The sequence below is a fragment of the Osmerus eperlanus genome, chromosome 3 (genome assembly GCF_963692335.1).
Source record: "Osmerus eperlanus chromosome 3, fOsmEpe2.1, whole genome shotgun sequence".
Taxonomy (NCBI): domain Eukaryota; kingdom Metazoa; phylum Chordata; class Actinopteri; order Osmeriformes; family Osmeridae; genus Osmerus; species Osmerus eperlanus.
This window is the reverse complement of record NC_085020.1, coordinates 512,302-535,721: the sequence shown is the minus strand read 5'-3', so window position 1 is coordinate 535,721 and position 23,420 is coordinate 512,302. Positions and strand designations below refer to the sequence as shown.

The 23,420-nt window shown below is 48.4% G+C and overlaps 1 protein-coding gene across 2 annotated transcripts in view; it reads right to left on the bottom strand.

The window, feature by feature from the left end:
* Window positions 1–22,851, bottom strand: part of tmeff2a (transmembrane protein with EGF-like and two follistatin-like domains 2a) — a 54,333-nt gene extending 31,482 nt beyond the window's left edge. The window contains exons 1-4 of one of the 2 annotated variants that reach the window (XM_062456300.1): window positions 22,137–22,851; window positions 16,263–16,372; window positions 6,402–6,531; window positions 2,606–2,632 (exon numbers count right to left, since the gene is read on the bottom strand). In XM_062456300.1, coding sequence (XP_062312284.1) covers window positions 2,606–2,632; window positions 6,402–6,531; window positions 16,263–16,372; window positions 22,137–22,323 — 454 coding nt within the window. In that variant the 5' untranslated portion in view covers window positions 22,324–22,851. The remainder of the gene's footprint in view (window positions 1–2,605; window positions 2,633–6,401; window positions 6,532–16,262; window positions 16,373–22,136) is intronic. The other variant, XM_062456299.1, reaches the window with a different exon arrangement.
* Window positions 22,852–23,420: the final 569 nt, after the last annotated feature.

Sequence of the window (23,420 nt, the reverse complement as noted above, 5' to 3'; positions counted from 1 at the left end):
CACACACCACACCCTGTACACAACACACACACACCACACCCTGTACACAACACACACCACACCCTGTACACAACACACACACACCACACCCTGTACACAACACACACACACCACACCCTGTACACAACACACACACCACACCCTGTACACAACACACACACACCACACCCTGTACACAACACACACACACCACACCCTGTACACAACACACACCACACCCTGTACACAACACACACACCACACCCTGTACACAACACACACACACCACACCCTGTACACAACACACACACCACACCCTGTACACAACACACACACCACACCCTGTACACAACACACACACACCACACCCTGTACACAACACACACACACCACACCCTGTACACAACACACACACACCACACCCTGTACACAACACACACCACACCCTGTACACAACACACACACCACACCCTGTACACAACACACACACACCACACCCTGTACACAACACACACACACCACACCCTGTACACAACACACACACACCACACCCTGTACACAACACACACCACACCCTGTACACAACACACACACCACACCCTGTACACAACACACACACACCACACCCTGTACACAACACACACACACCACACCCTGTACACAACACACACACACCACACCCTGTACACAACACACACACCACACCCTGTACACAACACACACACCACACCCTGTACACAACACACACACACCACACCCTGTACACAACACACACACACCACACCCTGTACACAACACACACACACCACACCCTGTACACAACACACACACCACACCCTGTACACAACACACACACACCACACCCTGTACACAACACACACACACCACACCCTGTACACAACACACACACCACACCCTGTACACAACACACACACCACACCCTGTACACAACACACACACACCACACCCTGTACACAACACACACCACACCCTGTACACAACACACACACACCACACCCTGTACACAACACACACACCACACCCTGTACACAACACACACACACCACTCACATGCCATGAGGAAGTTCCCTAGGGTTCCTTCCATCCCAGAGTGTGTGTGGTCCCACTCCTTCTCTCTCATGTCACACTCCAGCAGCACAGCCCACCCCCCCCGGCACAGCAGTATGGTCAGGATGGGGCAGGGCCCCCCCGGCACAGCAGCATGGTCAGGATGGGGCAGGGCCCCCCCCAGCACAGCAGTATGGTCAGGATGGGGCAGGGCCCCCCCCAGCACAGCAGCATGGTCAGGATGGGGCAGGGCCCCCCCAGCACAGCAGTATGGTCAGGATGGGGCAGGGCCCCCCCGGCACAGCAGTATGGTCAGGATGGGGCAGGGCCCCCCCGGCACAGCAGCATGGTCAGGATGGGGCAGGGCCCCCCCCAGCACAGCAGTATGGTCAGGATGGGGCAGGGCCCCCCCAGCACAGCAGTATGGTCAGGATGGGGCAGGGCCCCCCCGGCACAGCAGTATGGTCAGGATGGGGCAGGGCCCCCCCCAGCACAGCAGTATGGTCAGGATGGGGCAGGGCCCCCCCAGCACAGCAGTATGGTCAGGATGGGGCAGGGCCCCCCCCAGCACAGCAGTATAGTCAGGATGGGGCAGGGCCCCCCCAGCACAGCAGTATGGTCAGGATGGGGCAGGGCCCCCCCAGCACAGCAGTATGGTCAGGATGGGGCAGGGCCCCCCCCAGCACAGCAGTATGGTCAGGATGGGGCAGGGCCCCCCCCAGCACAGCAGTATGGTCAGGATGGGGCAGGGCCCCCCCAGCACAGCAGTATGGTCAGGATGGGGCAGGGCCCCCCCCAGCACAGCAGCATGGTCAGGATGGGGCAGGGCCCCCCCGGCACAGCAGCATGGTCAGGATGGGGCAGGGCCCCCCCGGCACAGCAGCATGGTCAGGATGGGGCAGGGCCCCCCCGGCACAGCAGCATGCTCAGGATGGGGCAGGGCCCCCCCGGCACAGCAGCATGGTCAGGAGGGAAAGACGTGTGTGTGTGTGTGTGTGTGAAGAGAATTGGATTGGACAGAAAACTGAGGTTGGCAGCAGGCCTGTGGTGTGTGACCCGAAACACACAGCCCCCTGCTGGTACCGTCTCCTCAAGAAGCCAGAAGTGTAACAGACTGTAATGGAACAGACAGGAGAGAGACGGAAAAGAACAACAAGCAGAGAGAAGGAGAGAGAGCAGAGAGAAGGAGAGAGAAGGAGAGAGAGCAGAGAGAGAGAGCAGAGAGAGCAGAGAAGGAGAGAGAGAGAGAGAGAGAGAGAGAGAGAGAGAGAGAGAGAGAGAGAGAGAGAGAGAGAGAGAGAAGGAGAGAGAGCAGAGAGAAGGAGAGAGAGAGAGAGAGCTGAGAGAAGGAGAGAGAGAGAGAAGGAGAGAGAGCAGAGAGAGCAGAGAGAAGGAGAGAGAGCAGAGAGAAGGAGAGAGAGAGCAGAGAGAAGGAGAGAGAGAGCAGAGAGGAGAGAGCAGAGAGAAGGAGAGAGAGCAGAGAGAAGGAGAGAGGAGAGAAAAGGAGAGAGGAGAGAGCAGAGAGAGCAGAGAGAAGGAGAGACCAGAACTTGCTTACCGTCATCTCCTGATCCGGAGCCAGCATCTGTGGGGGAGAGAACACACACGTTAACCATCTTGTGTGCATTCAAGTGTGTGTCTGTGTGTTTGTGTATCGCAATGGTTGTGTGTGTGTGGGTTGATGAACGACAGTACACTTATCTAATTAGTATTAAGCATGTGTGTAAACGTTTGTGCTTGAATACATGTCCAGATAAGCCCGTCCCTCCTCCTCTCACCCAGACCTCCCCTCACCCAGACCTCCTCTCACCCAGACCTCCTCTCACCCAGACCTCCCCTCACCCAGACCTCCCCTCACCCAGACCTCCTCTCACCCAGACCTCCTCTCACCCAGACCTCCCCTCACCCAGACCTCCTCTCACCCAGACCTCCTCTCACCCAGACCTCCCCTCACCCAGACCTCCTCTCACCCAGACCTCCTCTCACCCAGACCTCCTCTCACCAAGACCTCTCTGGTGTGAGAATGTGTGTCTTCTGTCTCCCACTGTTCAATATGTTTTCTCAGTAATTCCATCTGTACAGCCAGCACAAATTGATCCTGGTCAAGCTTCCCTCGGACATCAAGCTCACAGCACTGTTTAACCATACGACTGTGAAAGATACACCAATGGAGCAATTATAGGAGCCAGGCTGAGAGTAACCTGAGCTGAACGTCTTCCCTCACCCTCCTCTCCCCTCACCCTCCACTCACCCTCCCCTCCTCTCCCCTCCCCTCACCCTCCTGTTGTAGGATGTTGTAGGCAGGTGTATTCCAGGAAACAGAAATGCTACCAGTAAATTGCGTCGAATGGCCCATCATCCATTCTACTAGTACTATTAAAAACATCAACTACCCAACAAGCTGCTAAAGCCCTTCAGAACCGGACCTCCATGTGCGCACAGATGAGACAGCAGACACACTAAACTCATTAAAGATTCAGAAAAAACAAGCCCCTCCACCCCAGGAACATGTTGTGTCTGAGAGTGGAGGGGCCGTGCATCCAGCCCCCCGCGGCCTGGCTGTCTGCTGCCAGGCCGCGGGGGGACAGCCAGAGCAGGCCGTCTGTCCTGGCTGGCCCACCCCACGCCGGGGTGGGACCCTGCTGTCAGCCACGTTACTGAGGTAAACCCCAACACAGCCTCTGTCTGGTCAACATGAAGAGGAAACAGAATGAGGAGAGGAGTGCCAGAGAACAGAACAGTTGACTGGAGCAGAACCCAGCGACAGACAAGAACACCTGGTTAACAACCCCCAACCAATAGACGCTGAGGAGGACCACACCTTAACCATCCCAAATAAATATACCACAGTGAGCCACGTAGGTGCCTAAAATCCAGAGATGCCTCACTAGAACCCAGTGATTTTAGTTCATTATAAATAATTGTCAATTTATTTCAAAAGGTTTGAGTGACACAGTAAAAGAGGAACTGGGGTCTTCAAAAACCTGAGATAGGTTAACGTCCACAAGCTTTCTTTTTTCATCATCGCACCGACCTGTATGCGTTGTGATGTGAACCCACCTGCTTCCTCAGCGGACGCTACATCACGTTCAAGTTCAAGTCTTTTATTGTCAGATGCACAGAACAACACAGGGTCAGACTGGTGATGCACAGAACAACACAGGGTCAGACTGGTGATGCACAGAACAACACAGGGTCAGACTGGTGATGCACAGAACAACACAGGGTCTGACTGGTGATGCACAGAACAACACAGGGTCAGACTGGTGATGCACAGAACAACACAGGGTCTGACTGGTGATGCACAGAACAACACAGGGTCAGACTGGTGATGCACAGAACAACACAGGGTCAGACTGGTGATGCACAGAACAACACAGGGTCTGACTGGTGATGCACAGAACAACACAGGGTCAGACTGGTGATGCACAGAACAACACAGGGTCTGACTGGTGATGCACAGAACAACACAGGGTCTGACTGGTGATGCACAGAACAACACAGGGTCTGACTGGTGATGCACAGAACAACACAGGGTCAGACTGGTGATGCACAGAACAACACAGGGTCAGACTGGTGATGCACAGAACAACACAGGGTCTGACTGGTGATGCACAGAACAACACAGGGTCAGACTGGTGATGCACAGAACAACACAGGGTCTGACTGGTGATGCACAGAACAACACAGGGTCAGACTGGTGATGCACAGAACAACACAGGGTCAGACTGGTGATGCACAGAACAACACAGGGTCTGACTGGTGATGCACAGAACAACACAGGGTCAGACTGGTGATGCACAGAACAACACAGGGTCTGACTGGTGATGCACAGAACAACACAGGGTCTGACTGGTGATGCACAGAACAACACAGGGTCTGACTGATGATGCACAGAACAACACAGGGTCTGACTGGGCACTGAAATTCTTAGGACAAGACAACGCAAAGCAACCTGGCATAACACAACATATAAGTACACAGAACACAGAAAATATAGCTAAGATATAGTAAACCTCCTAATATACAATAATATACAATATTCAATACAGTATACTAAACCTCTAAATACACATAATACACATAATACTAAAATACTAACCTAAGACAAGTGAAGTACAATAGTGAAACATTGCTGATAGTGCACATCTAATTCGATCTGACCACATGGTTTAGCCGTGACAGTGAGGGATGGAGGAACACAGGAGGAGAGGAAGATGGAGAGGTGTGCGTAGAGGAGGGAGAAGCTGTCAGGCTGGGACATCATCGTCACAGCCACCGTGCCGAGGAAAGACCAAACATCAGATTTGTTTCCTTGTTTCGTGAAACGAGCTTCACCCCCTCATTTCCACTCTCTCATCCATGAAGCACCATGGACACAAAAACACATCCATTTTACCCACACTTGCTCTCTTTCTCTGACAGACACTAACACAACACATTTAAAAACGATCTCTCTCTCTCACACACACACACACACACCTCCTTATTCCTGCTTTCTCTCTCACACACACACACACACACACACACATAACTGAATGGGTCGTTATCCAGCTCTGCAGAAGCCTGCTTATGACCATTCATTTGAATCAGGTGTGTTGGAGCAGGGAAACATCTAAAACATGCAGGACAGTGCAGGGCTGCCAACTTTTCCAAAAACCTTGGCGTGAGATTTGGTAGCAACCCCCCCCCCCCCCCCCCCCCACCCGGGGTGAGCTTTCGCGAGCTTCACCCCCCCCCCCCCCCCCCCCAGGCGAGTTTACACTGCTGTTTGCGCGTCAGTGATGCTTCACTCCGTTAACCTGCGCCTCGTCCGTTACTGTTTACAACGTTAGCTTGGCTACTTGTTTGGCGTTGCCTTTTCAGCGTGAGATATACAATGTGTGGCGTGAGAGCGTGAGAAATGGTTGAAATGCGTGTGTGACACGGCGAAACCGTGAGAGTTGGCAGCTCTGCAGTGGGCCCTGAGGACCAGGGTTGAGAACCACTGCTCTAGGTGACTCAACTGAAGACCACCTGTGCCTGATAACCACGTAACAGCTCTGGAACACAGACCCAGATTGTTTTCTTCCTTTCTCTGACAAAAGGTTATTCTGTCTGTCTTTTTTGAGGGTCAAAGCCGTAGTGAGCAGAACTGAATCACATTTGTGACTACTGCAGTAGTAAAAAATATTTTACAAATGCACAAAATATGCCTTTACATTTTTGGTGTAGGCGATTGTGTGTGACTGAGCATTTAGAGTATTAGCATTTAGTGTATTCGCATGTGGAGTTTTAGAATGTGGCAAATTAGCCTGTAGCATATTAGCATGTAGGTTATTAGCATGTGGCATATTAGCATGTAGCGTACGCACCGACAGGACAGCTGCCCTCAGACTGCAGCAGGACTTCAGCCTGCTGCTTGCAGGCGTCCCTGCGGAGGAAGCACTCGTTCTGGTAGTTCTGGTTGTTGGAGCCGCACACAGGGACGTACTCGTTGTTGCACTGCGGAGGAGAGAAGAGGAGCACCAATTAGAATCTCCAGCTACTATCTTCAACGCAGCCTTGACTAGAGTCATCGTAGGATTCAAAGGAATTTACATATAAGAATTGTGTAGACATTTTTATTTCAAGGATAGAAGCCAAGGTTCAGGTCTGTCTTGGTAAATGTCAGTTAATTCATGAAATAAATATTGATTAAAAAATATAAATTCAAATGTCCAATTATTGGAAAGCACATATTTATTTTACATTTGCTGAATTCGTTCACATGCATTCCATGATTACTGCCCATCCAGCTATAATGTTAAGAGGTTGAAACATTTCAGTGGTTATCCACTGTCTCCTAATGACTTAATATAATTCTCAACAGAGAACAGAAGGTGCTAGAGAGGTTTATATTCATTCACGTTGGTGTTTAGTGCAAGTCTCCACAAATGCATAGACTGAACATGAGCAGAACAGGATGTTCAGTAGCCGTGTGTTGGCCCACACTGGCGTGTGCGTCTAACTGCACCACGGCCCTGACTAATGCAGATTAAGATGGAACAATGCTGTTTCCATTCTTGAGAGCCTGTGACGTTTTGATACTGGATCATTGGGTCAGTGGTCCTGATTGTGGACATGGGTTCTACATTAGAAACACACCTGAAGGATCCAGAATCTGTTCTGGTAACAGAAACATGAAGCATACATTGTGAAAAGCAAATAAGTAGTTAAACAAGTTACAAATTAAACAACATGAACCTCAAAAAGTGCAAGAGTGTACCTGTACAAAAAAGCAAGCAACAATAATATAACACACACACACGCATGCACACTCACACAAACATGCACACACACAAACGTGCATGCGTACAATACCCACTCTCTCCTACACACCCCCTCAACACACATCTACAAATCCACACACGCCTACTGCCAGAAGCAGCACAAAAATAACCATGCCATCGATTCTTGAGCGTCGCAGAGCGGCCACCATTTTGAACTGGCTGAGTAGGAAGGATGCAGGGAGGGCTGGCTCCAGAACAGAGAGGGAGAGAGGGAGAGAGGGAGGAGAGAAAGGGGGGCAAGAGAGGGGAGCTAGAAGACGGAGGACTGGTTGTCTGAGGGAGGAGGGACAGCAGAGAGGAGAGGAGAGGGAGGAGGGACAGCAGAGAGGAGAGGAGGAGGGACAGCAGAGAGGAGAGGAGGAGGGAGGAGGGACAGCAGAGAGGAGAGGAGAGGGAGGAGGGACAGCAGAGAGGAGAGGAGGAGGGAGGAGGGACAGCAGAGAGGAGAGGAGGAGGGACAGCAGAGAGGAGAGGAGGAGGGAGGAGGGACAGCAGAGAGGAGAGGAGGAGGGACAGCAGAGAGGAGAGGAGGAGGGAGGAGGGACAGCAGAGAGGAGAGGAGGAGGGAGGAGGGACAGCAGAGAGGAGAGGAGGAGGGACAGCAGAGAGGAGAGGAGGAGGGACAGCAGAGAGGAGAGGAGGAGGGAGGAGGGACAGCAGAGAGGAGAGGAGGAGGGACAGCAGAGAGGAGAGGAGGAGGGACAGCAGAGAGGAGAGGAGGAGGGAGGAGGGACAGCAGAGAGGAGAGGAGGAGGGAGGAGGGACAGCAGAGAGGAGAGGAGGAGGGACAGCAGAGAGGAGAGGAGGAGGGACAGCAGAGAGGAGAGGAGAGGAGGAGGGTTAGCGAAGGAGAAGCAGAGCTGATGTCACGGCAAGTGAAAGAAAGGAAAGGTGGGAGACTGAGGAGAAAAGGAAGATAAGAGAAGATGAACACACAGACAAAGAAATCCCCTCCCAGGGAATAGGGAGGACAAGAAAGGGAGGGTGAGTTGTGTAGTCAGAAAGGTAGGGAGGTATAGCCACTCCTGACAGAGAAGACTGGGTGGTTAGGGTTAGTAGGGTTAGTTAGGCTTACTGTAGGGTGTTAGTGTCTCTACCATCTCTCTGCAGGGCTCAGGCTTCTGAGAGCCAGGGACTGAGGGAGGCTGCTTTGATGCCAGGCGTGATGCAACCCAGGGAAAGCAGGCCAACAGGACCCAGCGTGTGTCTTCAACAGTGCCTGGTCCTCTGTGAAACCCTCCTCCATTTACCTTCTCCCACACACCTGCAGCCTGGCCGGCTCTGTGTGTCTCCCTCTTCTCCCAGGAGAAGCCAGGATTTAAAACCTCCGTATCTCAGCGGGGAGGGGGGGACACAGATACAAGGCTTAAAGAAGAGGATGATCCTCCCTGTATCCCGGTTCTACCCCTCCATAAGACTGGGGGAGGGATGGACAGTTTTGGGGGGAAGGAGAAAGTGTGAGGGATAAGAGACGCGGTGTGGGAGAGAGAGAGAACAGGAGTGAGGGAGAGAGACACTGAGCAGGGAGATGGAGAGAGAAAGAGAGTGGGGGAAGGAGAGTTGAGAATGAGTGTGACTGTGGGACAGGAGGTGAAAAGGAGTGGGAGGTTCTGATCACTCGGCCGCCTCTGCAGACGGAGCAGAAGCCGTGTTCTGGGGCATCGGATTGGGCAGCTCTCTGAAGTATAGCTTGCACAGGGAGCCCACAGAGTGGATGTCCATGGCCTCTTGCGCTTGCGCTGGGCTCTACAAAACAGCTCTGAAGCAAACCCAGACTTCCACTGAGACCAAGTCTGGTCAACACACCAGTGTCAACCAAACACGTGACATCTTCTATGGAAAGGGTGTAGATAGCCTCATGGGGGAGATGTGTGTTTGTGTGTTCCCGTATATGTATGTGTTTGAATGTGTGTGTGTGAGAGAGAGAGAATGTGTGTGTGCGTGTGTGAGAGAGAGAATGTGTGTGTGCGTGTGTGTGTGAGAGAGAAAGAGAATGCATGAAGCGTAGAGACAATTTTCCTATTCATGCCGTTTCCATTTCACCACATTCACTACCAAAGTCAACCTGTAGGGGCTGCTGTGGTTCTGCCTGGTGCATCACCCCCCTCCTCCTCACACCCTCCTCTCTAGGAGAGAGCGGGCCACCAGACAGGACCTGGAGTCTACCTGCGTGAGCTGGCCTGGCTTACAGCCCCACCAGACCTCATCACAGGAGAGTAGCCTCGCGAGCAGCCTCACAGCCAGCCTCACGCCCTCTCCTGCTGCCCTCACAGCCCCCACACACACCTGGTGTCTGACACGCTTCAAACTACACAGAGGGGGTGAGAAAGAGAGGGGTGGAGGGAGGGGAAGAGTGCATGCATGAATAAAAAGCAGGGAGAGGGAGGGAGGGAGGGAGGGAGGGAAGGTAAAAGGAAAGAGGGATGAAGAGCCAGAAAGAGAGTGCAGCTCCTCTATGGTCTGCATACTGTGTGTGTAAAACTTAGAGAAAAAACTAATGATTCATGAACCCATTTATCCATCTTCTGATATCCATCTACCTGTTCATTTACCTACCAACAACAGCAAGCTCAAGCCAGTCCGTACAAGTTTCTCCAGAATGAACAACTGGCACAGAGGTTTGAAGAGAAAAGCAATTAAAGGCAGACAAGCAAAATCAAATGAGATCATCATCAGGATCTGGCAGACTCATTCCTCTGTCACACAGGAGTCTGAACAACACAACTAAAACCAAGCAGGGAGTTGAAGGACACTGGAACTTGGAACATGTGTCAGAATATTAAAAAGGTTCATCCATAGCTAACAGAACTGTCTCTTGTAGTAATTAACACACGCTAACATTAAATAAAACAATTAAAAAATAATATGTACAATTATCGGATGTGCTTGCCTTTGGCTTTGTGGATCAATGGATTTGGTTGCAACAAGTTCCTTTCGATGTAGTCTACCACCCATGACCCTGACCCTGCTGCAAAGGACACAAGCACACCTTACAGTTTCCCCAGTGTACCTCTCCAGTTTTAGTGTGTTGTTGTCTGAATTTATTGGCATTTTATGGATAAAAATGTGTTGTTCTCTTCTGAATTCATAAATAAATAAACTATCTTCAAACAAACACTGTTGTCTCACAGCAGGAGTTATCCTCTACGTTCATCTCAGTTTGACCCTGTGAAGAGCCATGTCAACAGACCTCTCCAACGCTGCCAGAAATCAACGTTTACATTCTAATCAGCCGCTGCAAGAACCTTTGTAGCCACATCACCAACGAGCCCAGCGACGAACAGCTAAGGAAGCTTTGAAGTTCTTGCCTGGGTTACCATGCCCTCTCCATGTTCTCTTCCTAATGAAGGATAAAGCATGCTCTACCTCTACTGCCTCTGTGTTGGTTGAAGATTCAGCATGTCGTTAACTCTATTCTGTGAGGACAAATTGTTGTGTGACAGTTCATAACACACACACAGGCACACAGATACTGTATCGGGCACACATGCCCAGCCGTCTCCTCAAACGCACACACACCAATATCTACCAGCCTCATCCGTTTCCTGTCTCCATTAAAGTCTGCTCTAGATTATGCAACCCATCCCACGGCTATCATCCACCCCTATCAATAATAAACATCTGCTGAACTGGGGCTCATCTCAAAGGAGAACCGCTCTGCACGGCACGTTCCACTTCTCAGGAAATACAGCAGTTCGGTCTATAGAACATGGCATCATCTCCACGCAAAACTTGTTTACTTTCTTTAAGGCCTCTGGAGACGTAATTATGACTTACTTCTCCTCAGAAGACTGCAAGCTTCGTGTTAAAGATCTAAGCTCTGTCTGAGATGACTGCTTCTGCTGGCTCTTGACAAGAGATGAAGCTCTCGTCTTAGGGTCCTTCATGTGTCAGAGCCTCCCTCCCGTCAGCTGCCCAGGCTGTGATGGATGTCTCCGACAGCGTTCCTGAAATGGCACAGAGCTCGAGGGACGGCAAGCGGAAGAGGGGCTTTAGTCAGATGATTAGCTCCACACCGGGGTAAGGTCTGACCTCCCACCAGGGAGCCGGAGACGAGCTGGGGGTTCATGAGGACGACCCTCAGAACGGGAGCAGGCTGGGCTGCTCTCCACACCAGTGTTGTTAAGCTGATAATATAGTTGGGGTCAATGTCACTTCACTTCCAATTGAATTTGAGTTTGTATCCTGGTTTGACTGAAGTAAAAAATGGTAATTACCCAACTCAGGAATGAAAAGGAGTTTAAGCTTCATGTCTCCTCTCCTCTTTCAAGGACTTTTTCTGTGCTGCTGTCAATCCAAAAGTAGGCACCAACTTCTTAAATTAGAGTTAAGTTAGAATCAGAGTTGGAGCTAAAATGTCTCCCTCAAAGCCAGAAAGACAACATTGATTTGAAATTGTTTTCAACCTTTTGAAACCTTAAAAACGAAAGAAAAAAAATTGACCACACATGTGAAAGGAGGAGAGGAGAACAGAGCAGCCTAAATACATTTTTTAAAATATTTTTTGGAAAATGTTTTAGGAAAAAAGGTGAACATATTTTTTAAACCTTGTGAAACTTTTTCAATGATATATTTCAATGACAATGATACTTCCACACACGTGAAAGGAGGAAAAGAGAACAGAGAAGCCTAAATATTTTGTGAAAATATCATATCGTATACTAAAATATTGTTGGAAAAAACAACAACTTTGGGACCAACACTCAATTAGTGGGGAATAACATCACATAGAAAAATCTGTTAAGATAGAACTGTCTGGTCCCCAACAGGAAATCTGTCTTGGACACCAAGAAAAACATCAACACCAATTATAATACACCAGACAGTTACATCCAGGTGTTCCAAGTCTAAAACAGTGACATCTTCTTCCAGCACTCTGGTGTTAAGAGCGTTGTCAGGGTGAGGGGGGAGGGACGTGATTCCTGGACAAATGCTGGTCTCCCTGGTGATGGCTAGGAGGGGTGACAGGGTGGTCTGCTCTGTCACCGGGTGGCAGTCTTCTCCTGATTAGGACCTAGTGTGCTGGTCTCCTAGTGTGCTAGGCCCCAGTGCTGCCGGGAGAAGAGCTGGGCTTTAATGATGTCTGACAGGTCAGCCAGCCCAGCTGACACATGCTGCTCTCCCCGACAGAGGCACACACTCGCAGGCCAAACACCCTATAAATCACACCGTCTCTAGACGAGGGTGCAAACACTTGGGAGTCACGTTTAGCTGGGACTGTCCTGTCCTGGGATGTCCACAGAACCACACGCTACAGTACTAGTTCCTAGCACTGTGTACCAGCGAGGCATTTCTAATAATATAATTGATGATGTTGCTAATATTATGAATCTAGAACTTATAGTATTTGAAATAATGAGCATGTTCATCACCAGCCCCCTGAGAATCACCACCACCACCACACCCAGACAGGCAGCTCTCAGGCCTGGTGTGTTCAGCTCTCCTCAGCCTGCAGGCCTGGTGTGTTCAGCTCTCCTCAGCCTGCAGGCCTGGTGTGTTCAGCTCTCCTCAGCCTGCAGGCCTGGTGTGTTCAGAGAGGGGAGCTGCTGTAAGGCCTGACTCTTCACACTGATTTTAATTGGCACATTTGTCATGCAAAGGTGGAAGTCAGCTTTTCAGCTCGGTATGACAGGAGAGCCCCTGGGGCTGAGAGAGGGCTTAGGAATCTGCAGCTATTCTACTGCAGGAGAGGAGAGAGGAGGGAGGAGAGAGGTAGGAGGGGGAGAGGGGAGAGGAGGCAGAGAGTGGAGGGGGAGAGGGGAGAGGAGGCAGAGAGTGGAGGGGGAGAGGGGAGAGGAGGCAGAGAGTGGAGGGGGAGAGGGGAGAGGAGGCAGAGAGTGGAAGGGGAGAGGAGGCAGAGAGTGGAAGGGGAGAGGGGAGGGAAGAGGGGGAGAGATGAGGTGGCTAAGGAGGTTGGAAAGAGAGAGTGAGAGGGGAGAGAGAGAGATAGAGAGATATAGAGATAGAGAGAGGAAGAAGTGGTGGAAGTAGCTACAGAGGAGAGAGAGATGGGGGACAGAAGGACAAACTAATGTTAGAGGGTGAGAAGAGGGAAGGGCACTCAGCCATGAACAATAAAGAGACTAGAATATATTATGCCATGTCTTGAGTAACCCATTTGATCCTTTCATACTGATACCTGCAGAAATCTCAGAGGGTGCTGTTCTACCAACTACCAGTGAAAGATGAAATACAAACTGTAAAGTAGCTTGATATGAGCATTTTCAGTGACTGTCAAAAGAGTGATGAGCAGCGATCATGGTTATTTCTTGGGTCTGTGCTGTCCTGTCTGTAGTCCTCTACATACAGGCTGACACCAGGGCCCCTCTAATCCTGCTGTACTGCTTCACTGGCAGCTCTCATGGCTCTCTGAAGATACTCTCCTGGAAGCTACCTGCAGTCTTCTGGTGTTCAGGCATGGACCGGTCTTCTGGTGTTCAGGCATGGACCGGTCTTCTGGTGTTCAGGCATGGACCGTTCTTCTGGTGTTCAGGCATGGACCGGTCTTCTGGTGTCCAGGCATGGACCGGTCTTCTGGTGTTCAGGCATGGACCGTTCTTCTGGTGTCCAGGCATGGACCGGTCTTCTGGTGTCCAGGCATGGACCGGTCTTTTGGTGTCCAGGCATGGGCTTGGTTACTGAGTCTTCTGGTACACTCCAGACTTCACATCTGGTGTCTGCTCCTCTGAGGGGGGATTTAAGGTTGTCCAGTCAAAGCCTCTGCATAGATATTTAGACATAGGTGTGTTGTTGCAAATTATTATGTGTGTGGGTGGGTGGGAGTCAGAGGAGGGTATGTGTGTGTGTGTGTGTGTGTATGTGTGTGTGTGTGTGTGTGTGTGTGTGTGTGTGAGAGTGTGTATGAGCGCTTTGTCAGCCTGGATCCTGCTGTAGTCCAACACAAGGGATTAGTATTAACAGGAGGTATTGAGGAGGAGGATCTATATATTACAGCAAACAAAACATTGACATCCCTCCTGCAGTACCGGCTGAAGGACACGACAAACACACGACAAACACACTGTAATAACACACATTATTACAGATCAGGTCCAGTCTACTGTTAAAAACTGCAACAGAATGTGATGTAATGACAGAGATGTGCATCCTTCTGTTCAGAAGCCGTAATTCTACACCGACGGAGACGAGAAGTGTCTCTGTCACTCTGCTCACAGAACTCCACAACAAAAACTATCAAACAAAAACAAGTTCAAACACTGTTCATTAGTATCTGCGTCCTCACAAGGAGAGAGAAAACATGTGTGTGTGTGTGTGTGTGTATGTCTGTGTGTGTGTGTGTGTGTGTGTGTGTGTGTGTGTGTGTGTGTGTACACCAGTAAGTATGTTTGTGAGGCTCTAGACGAGGGGCCCACTCAGACAAGTCTCCCTAAGAGGATCATGTTTGGTGAACTACAACACTTAATGAAATAAAGACATGGCAGCTATTGGAATTAAGCGCATTGACGTCATGTACACTCACAAACACACACACAAGATGTTCCTAACATGCCGTGACCCTGGGAAGGCAGCATTAGATATGAAATGAAAGCGGTGACTGGACACAGGAGAACCCCTCAGATTGCCAGCTGTCCCAGGGTGAGATCTGTGGATGACAGACTGACAGCTAATATCATTTATCTGCAGGCCTCTGCTAATGTTCGCTTCCAGGGAAGAAGGAAATTGAGATAAAAGCAAGTCAGTGATTGTGTGTCCGCTTGTCTGGTGCTTTTGTGGATGAGCTGATAAAGTGGCCAGACCCAGTATGTTGGTTGAAGTGCACGTTTATGCTGTAGGACTATATAGACATGCTGGCTTCATTCACCGAGGCAGCAGATAGGCTATTCATGTGATTGAGCTCTACATTCAAAAATCAATACGTGACTGACTGGTTTGCTGATGTTTCTTAATAGGCCGGTCATAAACTTAAGTATAAGTCGTTATCAAGAGCAACATAATACCCTGGATTTATGGTGTTAATAAGGGTTCTTAAATCAAAGCTCTGTCCATGGCCATGCCATCAGTGAGGTGGGCTGTTGAACCAGCCAGGGGACAGAGAATGTCAAGCCCGAGACGTGCCCCTCCTCTGGGGTGTCCAGTCACCAGGCCTGCCCCTAACACCACACCCCTCCTCTGGGGTGTCCAGTCACCAGGCCTGCCCCTAACACCACACCCCTCCTCTGGGGTGTCCAGTCACCAGGCCTGCCCCTAACACCACACCCCTCCTCTGGGGTGTCCAGTCACCAGGCCTGCCCCTAACACCACACCCCTCCTCTGGGGTGTCCAGTCACCAGGCCTGCCCCTAACACCACACCCCTCCTCTGGAGTGTCCAGTCACCAGGCCTGCCCCTAACACCACACCCCTCCTCTGGAGTGTCCAGTCACCAGGCCTGCCCCTAACACCACACCCCTGTAGGAGACAGGCTCACGGTCACCAGTCACCAGGCCTGCCCCTAACACCACACCCCTGTAGGAGACAGGCTCACGGTCACCAGTCACCAGGCCTGCCCCTAACACCACACCCCTGTAGGAGACAGGCTCACGGTCACCAGTCACCAGGCCTGCCCCTAACACCACACCCCTGTAGGAGACAGGCTCACGGTCACCAGTCACCAGGCCTGCCCCTAACACCACACCCCTGTAGGAGACAGGCTCACGGTCACCAGTCACCGGGCCTGCCCCTAACACCACACCCCTGTAGGAGACAGGCTCACGGTCTAACTCTAAATCTTAGGGACACACTGTAAGTAATTTAGCATAAATAGTCAATAACTGAGTCTGCCTCCATCTAATCCAATCATTGGAACTCGGATATTCATTTTTACATATTAGTGTAAACAGGGTTAGGGTCGTAAAACTCAGAAGGTGTGCTGCAACAAAAACTAATGAATACAATAGTTGTCTTACCTTGAAGTTGCAGATGCATGTGATTGAGTCTCCGATCCTCATGCACTCCCCATCGTACTTGCAGGTGTTGATGTCACACAAGAACAGGTCTGTCTCTCTATCGTCAGCACCTGCACCATCAAAGACAAAGAAGAAATGTGAGTTAAATACTCGGCCACTCATATAGCAACTGTAGAATGTAATGTATCTTGATCCACATTTAGTCGCATGTTTTTCTGAAGAACTTCAAGTCTTGTTTTATGGAACAAGGTTGAGCCCCAGGCGTGATCTCACAGAGCTTAGAGAACTTTGTTAGGAAGGACACAGGGGGCTGATCAAATTCAGCCTGAATTAGGTATCTCAAACGACTCTGACCAAGCATAGCTAATTGAATCAAGCTGTCACATGGGTCTGCACCAGCTGTCACATGGGTCTGCAGCAGAACAAGGAGCTGCAGACTACTGTTCTACCTGGCCTCGCCGGACAGGACAGACCACCCCGGCCTCACAACACAGACCACCCCGGCCTCACAGCACAGACCACCCTGGCCTTTGAGGCATATTTTAACACGTCCGGACTGAATTTACATCCTATATTTAGGTCTGAATGGAGCCACCATTATTGTACATGTCTATTTCTACCAAGCAACCAACATGACAGAAATTCATTTGAAACAAGTTAAAACTTGACACTTTTCATGTCTACGTCGTACAAAATCTGAGGAACGAGTTATGGTGAAGGTAATAATAATTAATAATATATGTCAGGTAACAATAGTGCCTTGCTGATGGCTAACACACCAATAAGGAATATTGATAACAACCACACAATTAGAGTCGACAGTTGTAAGCTTTGGTCATAAAAGCTAGCTTTAACAGAACCAGCTACATTGCACATTGTCACCACAAATGGTGCGTGGTAAAAGGTGGAGGATCACACATTGCAATGGCACTTTCATACTGCATAGTACGCTAAACAAAGGGTTGGCTTGTTAGAAGAGCTAGAAGCTCAGATGCTTCAGGAGGAAGCGAGCTGGAATGCTACAATAGCTGCTGCTCTTCAGGGCTGTCCTACTCTTACCGGAGCCGTGTAATCACACAGCGGAGGAGCGGGTGGGGCGGAGGGTTATATTGCTGGTCTGAGGCACTTATGGGACGAGGGCCCTGCGAGGCTGTCTGAGAGTCCATCAGAGTAGCAAGGGGGCTGACACGCAGATGACACTCACTGTCAAGAGGGACAGCAGGAGTTGAGACTGATTAATGCCACTCATGGGAGGAGGTTACAGGGGTGGGGCAATAGGTTTCCAGCGAACTGGATAGATAGAGCTCAGAGCCACACACAATTTTCCAGTATTAATCAGTTCAGTAAAACACAAAAATATGAGGCACAAATGCCATTTATGACATTTCTGTAATGTAAAGATCAATTCAACAGTGTCAACATTATAATTTTCATAATCCTACTTCCCTTGGAAATCCTGCTGTAGTCATCTTACCACTCTGAACCCGTACTGGAAAACCATTTCAGTTTTATACCCCATATTAATAATGTTGGCTACATTTTTATACCCTGTATTTATATTGTTGCCTACAGCAAGCAAATGTCGCAGCAGAACAGGCTACTAATTCAAAACAGTAAACCTATGTTAGTCTCACTCACCAGATAAATGTTACACATTGTAGTGTAACTTTAACAATGCCAACTAAATGAACCCAGATGGCTCTAAATTCTCCAAGCATTTCCAAGGGCAATGTGTTCTCACACATGGTGTGAAAGTTTTTCCTGAATAAGGATTTGCTAAGTAGGTGTCAGATGTGAAGCATTGGCAGTGCCCCGAGAGGTTAGAGTGGTAATTTCTCCAACTTGTCAGAATAGCTTTGGGAATGCAACGAGCTGCCTCAACAAATGTCACAAATAAATTACATAACAAGTGTTGATGCTTCATAAAGCCTTGTCAACATAGGTTAGGTGGCATTACACCTAAAGTGTATATTTGTCAGCTTTTTGAAAACCCATCAAACATCATTGACATTACGATGTTCAAATTCACCTTAAAATCTATGGTTTTTGAAACTAATGTTGACAGGAAATGCAGAAACTGTAAAAGGGAAAACAACACTTGCTAAGTGCAGACAATCCCAGGAGAGACTGACCAGGTGCTTCAGGATCACAGTCACAGTGCTGTAGTGTAGCCATTCATCATCAGATACAAACAAACATTCAGCAGAGGCAATGAATTGAGGCTTGAGAGAACACAGAACACAGAATCCTGTGTTGGCTGTTTTGGCCTTTGCAAAGTGTGATTGACTTCTGGGCTGAAATGCATCTTTACATGTTCTATTAGTATAGATATGATAGAGAGATGATAGTAGAGAGATGCTTAAAATGGTCTTCCCTTCAAAAGACATAGATCATAAGAACTTTGGTTCTACTTATTTATTTATTATACTTTTAATGTTTAAGTGGCAAAAACATGCTGTCAAGGCATCTTGGCTGAGCAAAGAAGTAGTACTGTGCTGTAGTCTGTTGAAGATTGGAATAGGCTACTGTATGCATCATTCCCAGAAAATCAAACAATCTTGAGGAACGTTGTCCACAGTGGATCTTAGGTTCAACATGTTGTTTTCCTAACGTTACCCAGACCCATTCCTTACGACTTCACTTCAAGCCCTGGGACATTAAGACCATCTGTCTGACTGCATGCAGCTTCATCAGACTGTAATGGTACTTCATGGCACACTGACACTAGTTATGCACTATTAGTGCTAGCCCATGCTCTTTAATTAAAATGAAATCTTCTTTAATCGTGTCCAGTGTTTACACACCTCCTCTACAAAACCCTTCAGCCTCCCAGCGGTGAGCAGATGTGTCTCTGGGTGACTGCTCCAGAAGTGCCGTGTCAGAGGCCAGGCCTGCTGAACTGCCGGCTCCCTCACAGTTATGGGAGGAGATTACAGTGCTACTGAATAATTAACAAAAACAAGCTGGCAAACATCAAATATTTAAAAGGTGATGCTTATACCAATGAATAAGACACAGCAAGTGAAGCACTTCTCTATAAAACTACAGCTGCAAGCCAGCTACTAGGCTTATAGTTGCCTGGAAGGTAGATATTACAACAGTATTTGATGTTCCCCGAATGTCTAGCCTTGAGCTTTAAATAATGTTTCATCATATTTATTTAGTTCATGACCTGATTCATACTTAGTGTAGTTCTTATACATGAATAAGCTGCCATTTTCAATAGTTCACTCTAAATGAAGATGGTTGAATTGTACTTAACAGGTGACTCAGGTCACAGATTTCAGTCAAATCAATCAACCAGATAGCATCAGAACCACCTTTCAACTAAACGCTTACATTTAGTCATTTAGCAGACGCTCTTATCCAGAGCGACTTACAATAAGTACAGGGACATTCCCCCCCGAGGCAAGTAGGGTGAAGTGCCTTGCCCAAGGACACAACGTCATTTTGCGCAGCCGGGAATCAAACCTGTAACCTTCAGATTACTAGCCCGACTCCCTCACTGCTCAGCTACCTGACTCCCTGCTTGTCAGTGTTCAGGAGACAGACACCGATCAATGTATTCTTTTAATCCATTTCCACAGCTTTGTCAGATTCATGCCTCTAGATATTTAGACATGAGAGGAGAGAGAATCAGGAGTGCAGAGAAGATCTCAGGTTGGCCTCTGTGTGCTCAGTGACATGTGTCAACGTTCCATGATAATTCATTATAGCAGAGCCGGATAGTATTCAGGATGTCACACACTGTACTGCATCATTTTGTTCCTACTTTTGTTTCACTTCAGCTATCTAATCACTCTGCAGGACACACACTCCTTATCATATATAGATATATATATTATTCCCATGGCTCTTCTGTTTTACTCCTAATTAAATGGAAAACATATATATTAGTTGTTTAGTCATTATGTTTCTCTTTGTATTTGGAGAATCGTTTCTATCTGAAGCCTATTGAAATATGATATTTGGATAAAAACAATTTGGCTTTGGGAATGTTTCCCAAATGTACATTATTCCCACACCATGTGCTGCTTTGTAATCAAACCCCTTTGAGTCGTCACCTCTTATCGGGATATTAAAACGTCCCTTCATTAAGGCAGTTAATTGCATGATGAGGAAAACGATCCAGTCCTTTCACTTTCGCTGCTTTTGGGGTTCAGTGGATTAGTGTTCAGGATCGTGATGGATGCGTTGCTTGCTGCCTAATGTAGCTAACGTAACGTGAGGACATTCGTGCATACAGCATAGTGTGTTTGAGTGTGGGAGATACAGAGACGGTGAGGATTTGGACAATTAAATCAACATCCTCGATGTTCCAAGTTTAAACTGAAATCTATTTATTGATTGAGAAACATCCACCTTAAACCACAGCCACGGTACTTCGGTCAAGAAACACGTTCTACACAGCCCTTCAAATTGACATGGCGATATGTCAACAGCCAAATCTGCCCAACGATAAAACTCGGTTAATCTTCCCCCTGCTGGTACCCGATTGGACAGAAACCGAGGATGCAACAGCGGGGTTGAAACAAAACCAGGGGGCCTAATTATCTTGGGTACGGTTTAGATTCCTTAAGGAAATAGTAGGCTACCTACATAAAGAAGGATGCGCACTAAATTACACACATGATACGCAGGAAATAAAACTCCCATAGTCTAATAGTTGCAGAAGAAGCAAGCCCCTTTAAAAAAAAAAAACATTCTGTCGACGACTGCATTCTTTCTAACACTTCCTAATCAACTTTTTACAGGATGGTAAACTGACCTCAAATGAGGAATATCATTTGTGACTGAAATAGCTAATTGTCCTGATTCATTTTGTATACAGGCTTTTATTATATAGGCTACTATTATATATTTTGGGAATAGCCTAAATGAAAGGTATTCTTTTTTTATATCTCGCCACAGTGCACACACCTCAAAATGCAAAGGCTACAGTTCTTGAATGTGTGGAAGACCAGACGGTGGCTGTTTAAGGGGTTCAAACTTAATAACAAGCGACAGTGAAATATACGGCGGCACAGTCCGATGATTTAGAGAAAGGCGGGCGAAGCGCGGACGTGCTTTACAGCCTGGTGCGCTTGTTTTATCGGTTTGGCAACGAAAAGGAAAAACAAGTTTACTGTACCGGACTATAAAAGCGTCGGTGAAGTCCATACAGGGCAACACTAAATGAAACTCCAGAGTTGGAGGGAAATGCGCCAGGAAAATAACAATTATGAAATATGTTCCACCTACAATTGAAAAACAACTTACAGAGTTAACAGCCTGCACACTTTGGCTTTGCACATTCAGTTGGCGCATTCATAAACACTCCAGGTTATGTAACAACAAAAAGAAATGAGGTTTCAGGCGGTCATTGGGGTGAAATTGCTTAGGGGAAATAGCCAATATGTAATCTTAATTGCAAATGATTGTGACGTGGTGCTTGCGACTGCAAAGTCAAATGGTCTTCAGATGGCTGCTTATTAATGTGGCAGAAACTGGCAGAGAACGGATGGAAACAATAGAATGAAACAAAGACTGGCTGCCAGGGTGTGAGCAGTACCTATTTTGGTTCGTGAGGAATTTAGATTCTTCGAGTGAATATAGGCCTGTTTTTGCACAAATCTAACAATAGGCTAATATGCTGGACATCTATTTAACGTATTTCCTTTCCCTATCTCATTTTCAATCAGCAACAACTTGTCTAATGATCGAAATAATATCAAATGTTTTCGAATAAACTTTGTATGATCCCAGAATGCCTGGTATACATTACCAGTATCTAAAACATTTGGCTATTGCAAACTTTATTTTGCAATACGGTAAGAACACGAGAATACCTTAGCCTGGCCACTACCCTACACACCGACTCGTCGGAGCTCTTACCCGAGCAGTTCCAGCCGGTGGGCGTCTGGCAGTCGCTCAGGGAGGACGGGAAAGCGCGCAGTTGCTCCACAGGTAAAGTGGCGAGAAACGCAACGACTGCGATCCAGACCCAACCTCCCACTGTCCGGCTCCACTGGTACGGACGTCGTGGCTCAGTTGGTGCCTCCGCCGCCACCAAGAGACCCATCTCAGTTCAGAGGCGTCCCCCGACAGTACACACGAGGTGAGCAGAATACGTACACACGCACCAACAACTCCAGTCCTTGTGTTGGCAATTTCACCGAAGCGCTTAGTGACCAGAAAAGGGACATTTTCCGAGCAAGAAAACGTGCCCCATGAAGTGCCGTAGATTATCAAACGGTTTCCGCCCGAACGGAACGATGCTGCTGTGATAAATGGGGTTCGAGGAAGGTTGAGGAGCAATGGAGGGTGGGGGATGATGTCGGGTCTGGTGGAAAGTTAGCCAGGTAAATCAGCGAAGGAAGGGCAGGCAGTAGGCTAAGGATGCTCAACGATGAGGAGAGAAAAAAAGGATGAAAAAGAAAAGGGGTGAAGGGAAGTAAGCTAAACTGAACCAATGTTTATATCCCACGCGTTTGATGCTGTTATATCCAAGAATCCCACGGTGTCCTATGCCAAGCGCTCCGTCTGTAGTTGTGAGCGGTGCTTTCAGACGCGCAGCCGCCTGCTCCGCTCCTCATCTGAGATGCGAACACCAGCAGCTGGTCTCCAGCCTGGTTATGATCACGTGGCATCGGTTGCAAAATACCGAGAGGGAGGGGGTCTGGGTAATTATAGAGTCCTGATTGGAGCAGAGAGGAATGCGAATTGGACAGTCAGACCGTTTTGTCTCCTTGGCCCGGTGCATCGGTCAGTATTAACCGACCTATTCACGGCCCATCTCATGCAAGCAGCGGCCATCATAGTCACAGCAGAACCGGGAAGGCCATATAGGCGGAGTGCGCTCGCAGTGTAATTGGCCACTAGCCTTTCAGAAAAGCCTGCAGGAATCGATTTGTCCAGCTGCAGCTTGGATAATTGCTCTACTTTGAAATAATACGAAACCAGTCATGCTTCATGCCTTCTGAGCTATTTTAAAACCCCAACATTGTTTATATGTTTTAGGCATTAAAGTCTTCAGAGAGCAGCATTTGGTCCCACATAATTGATAAACTGTCGGCAATGTAGTATTTTATTATTTAGACAACTCAAGCAGGCTCTTAACTCAACTCTTCACAGAGCAAATTAAAGGCCTGGGGTTTCAGGAAAGCCCCTGAACAGAAC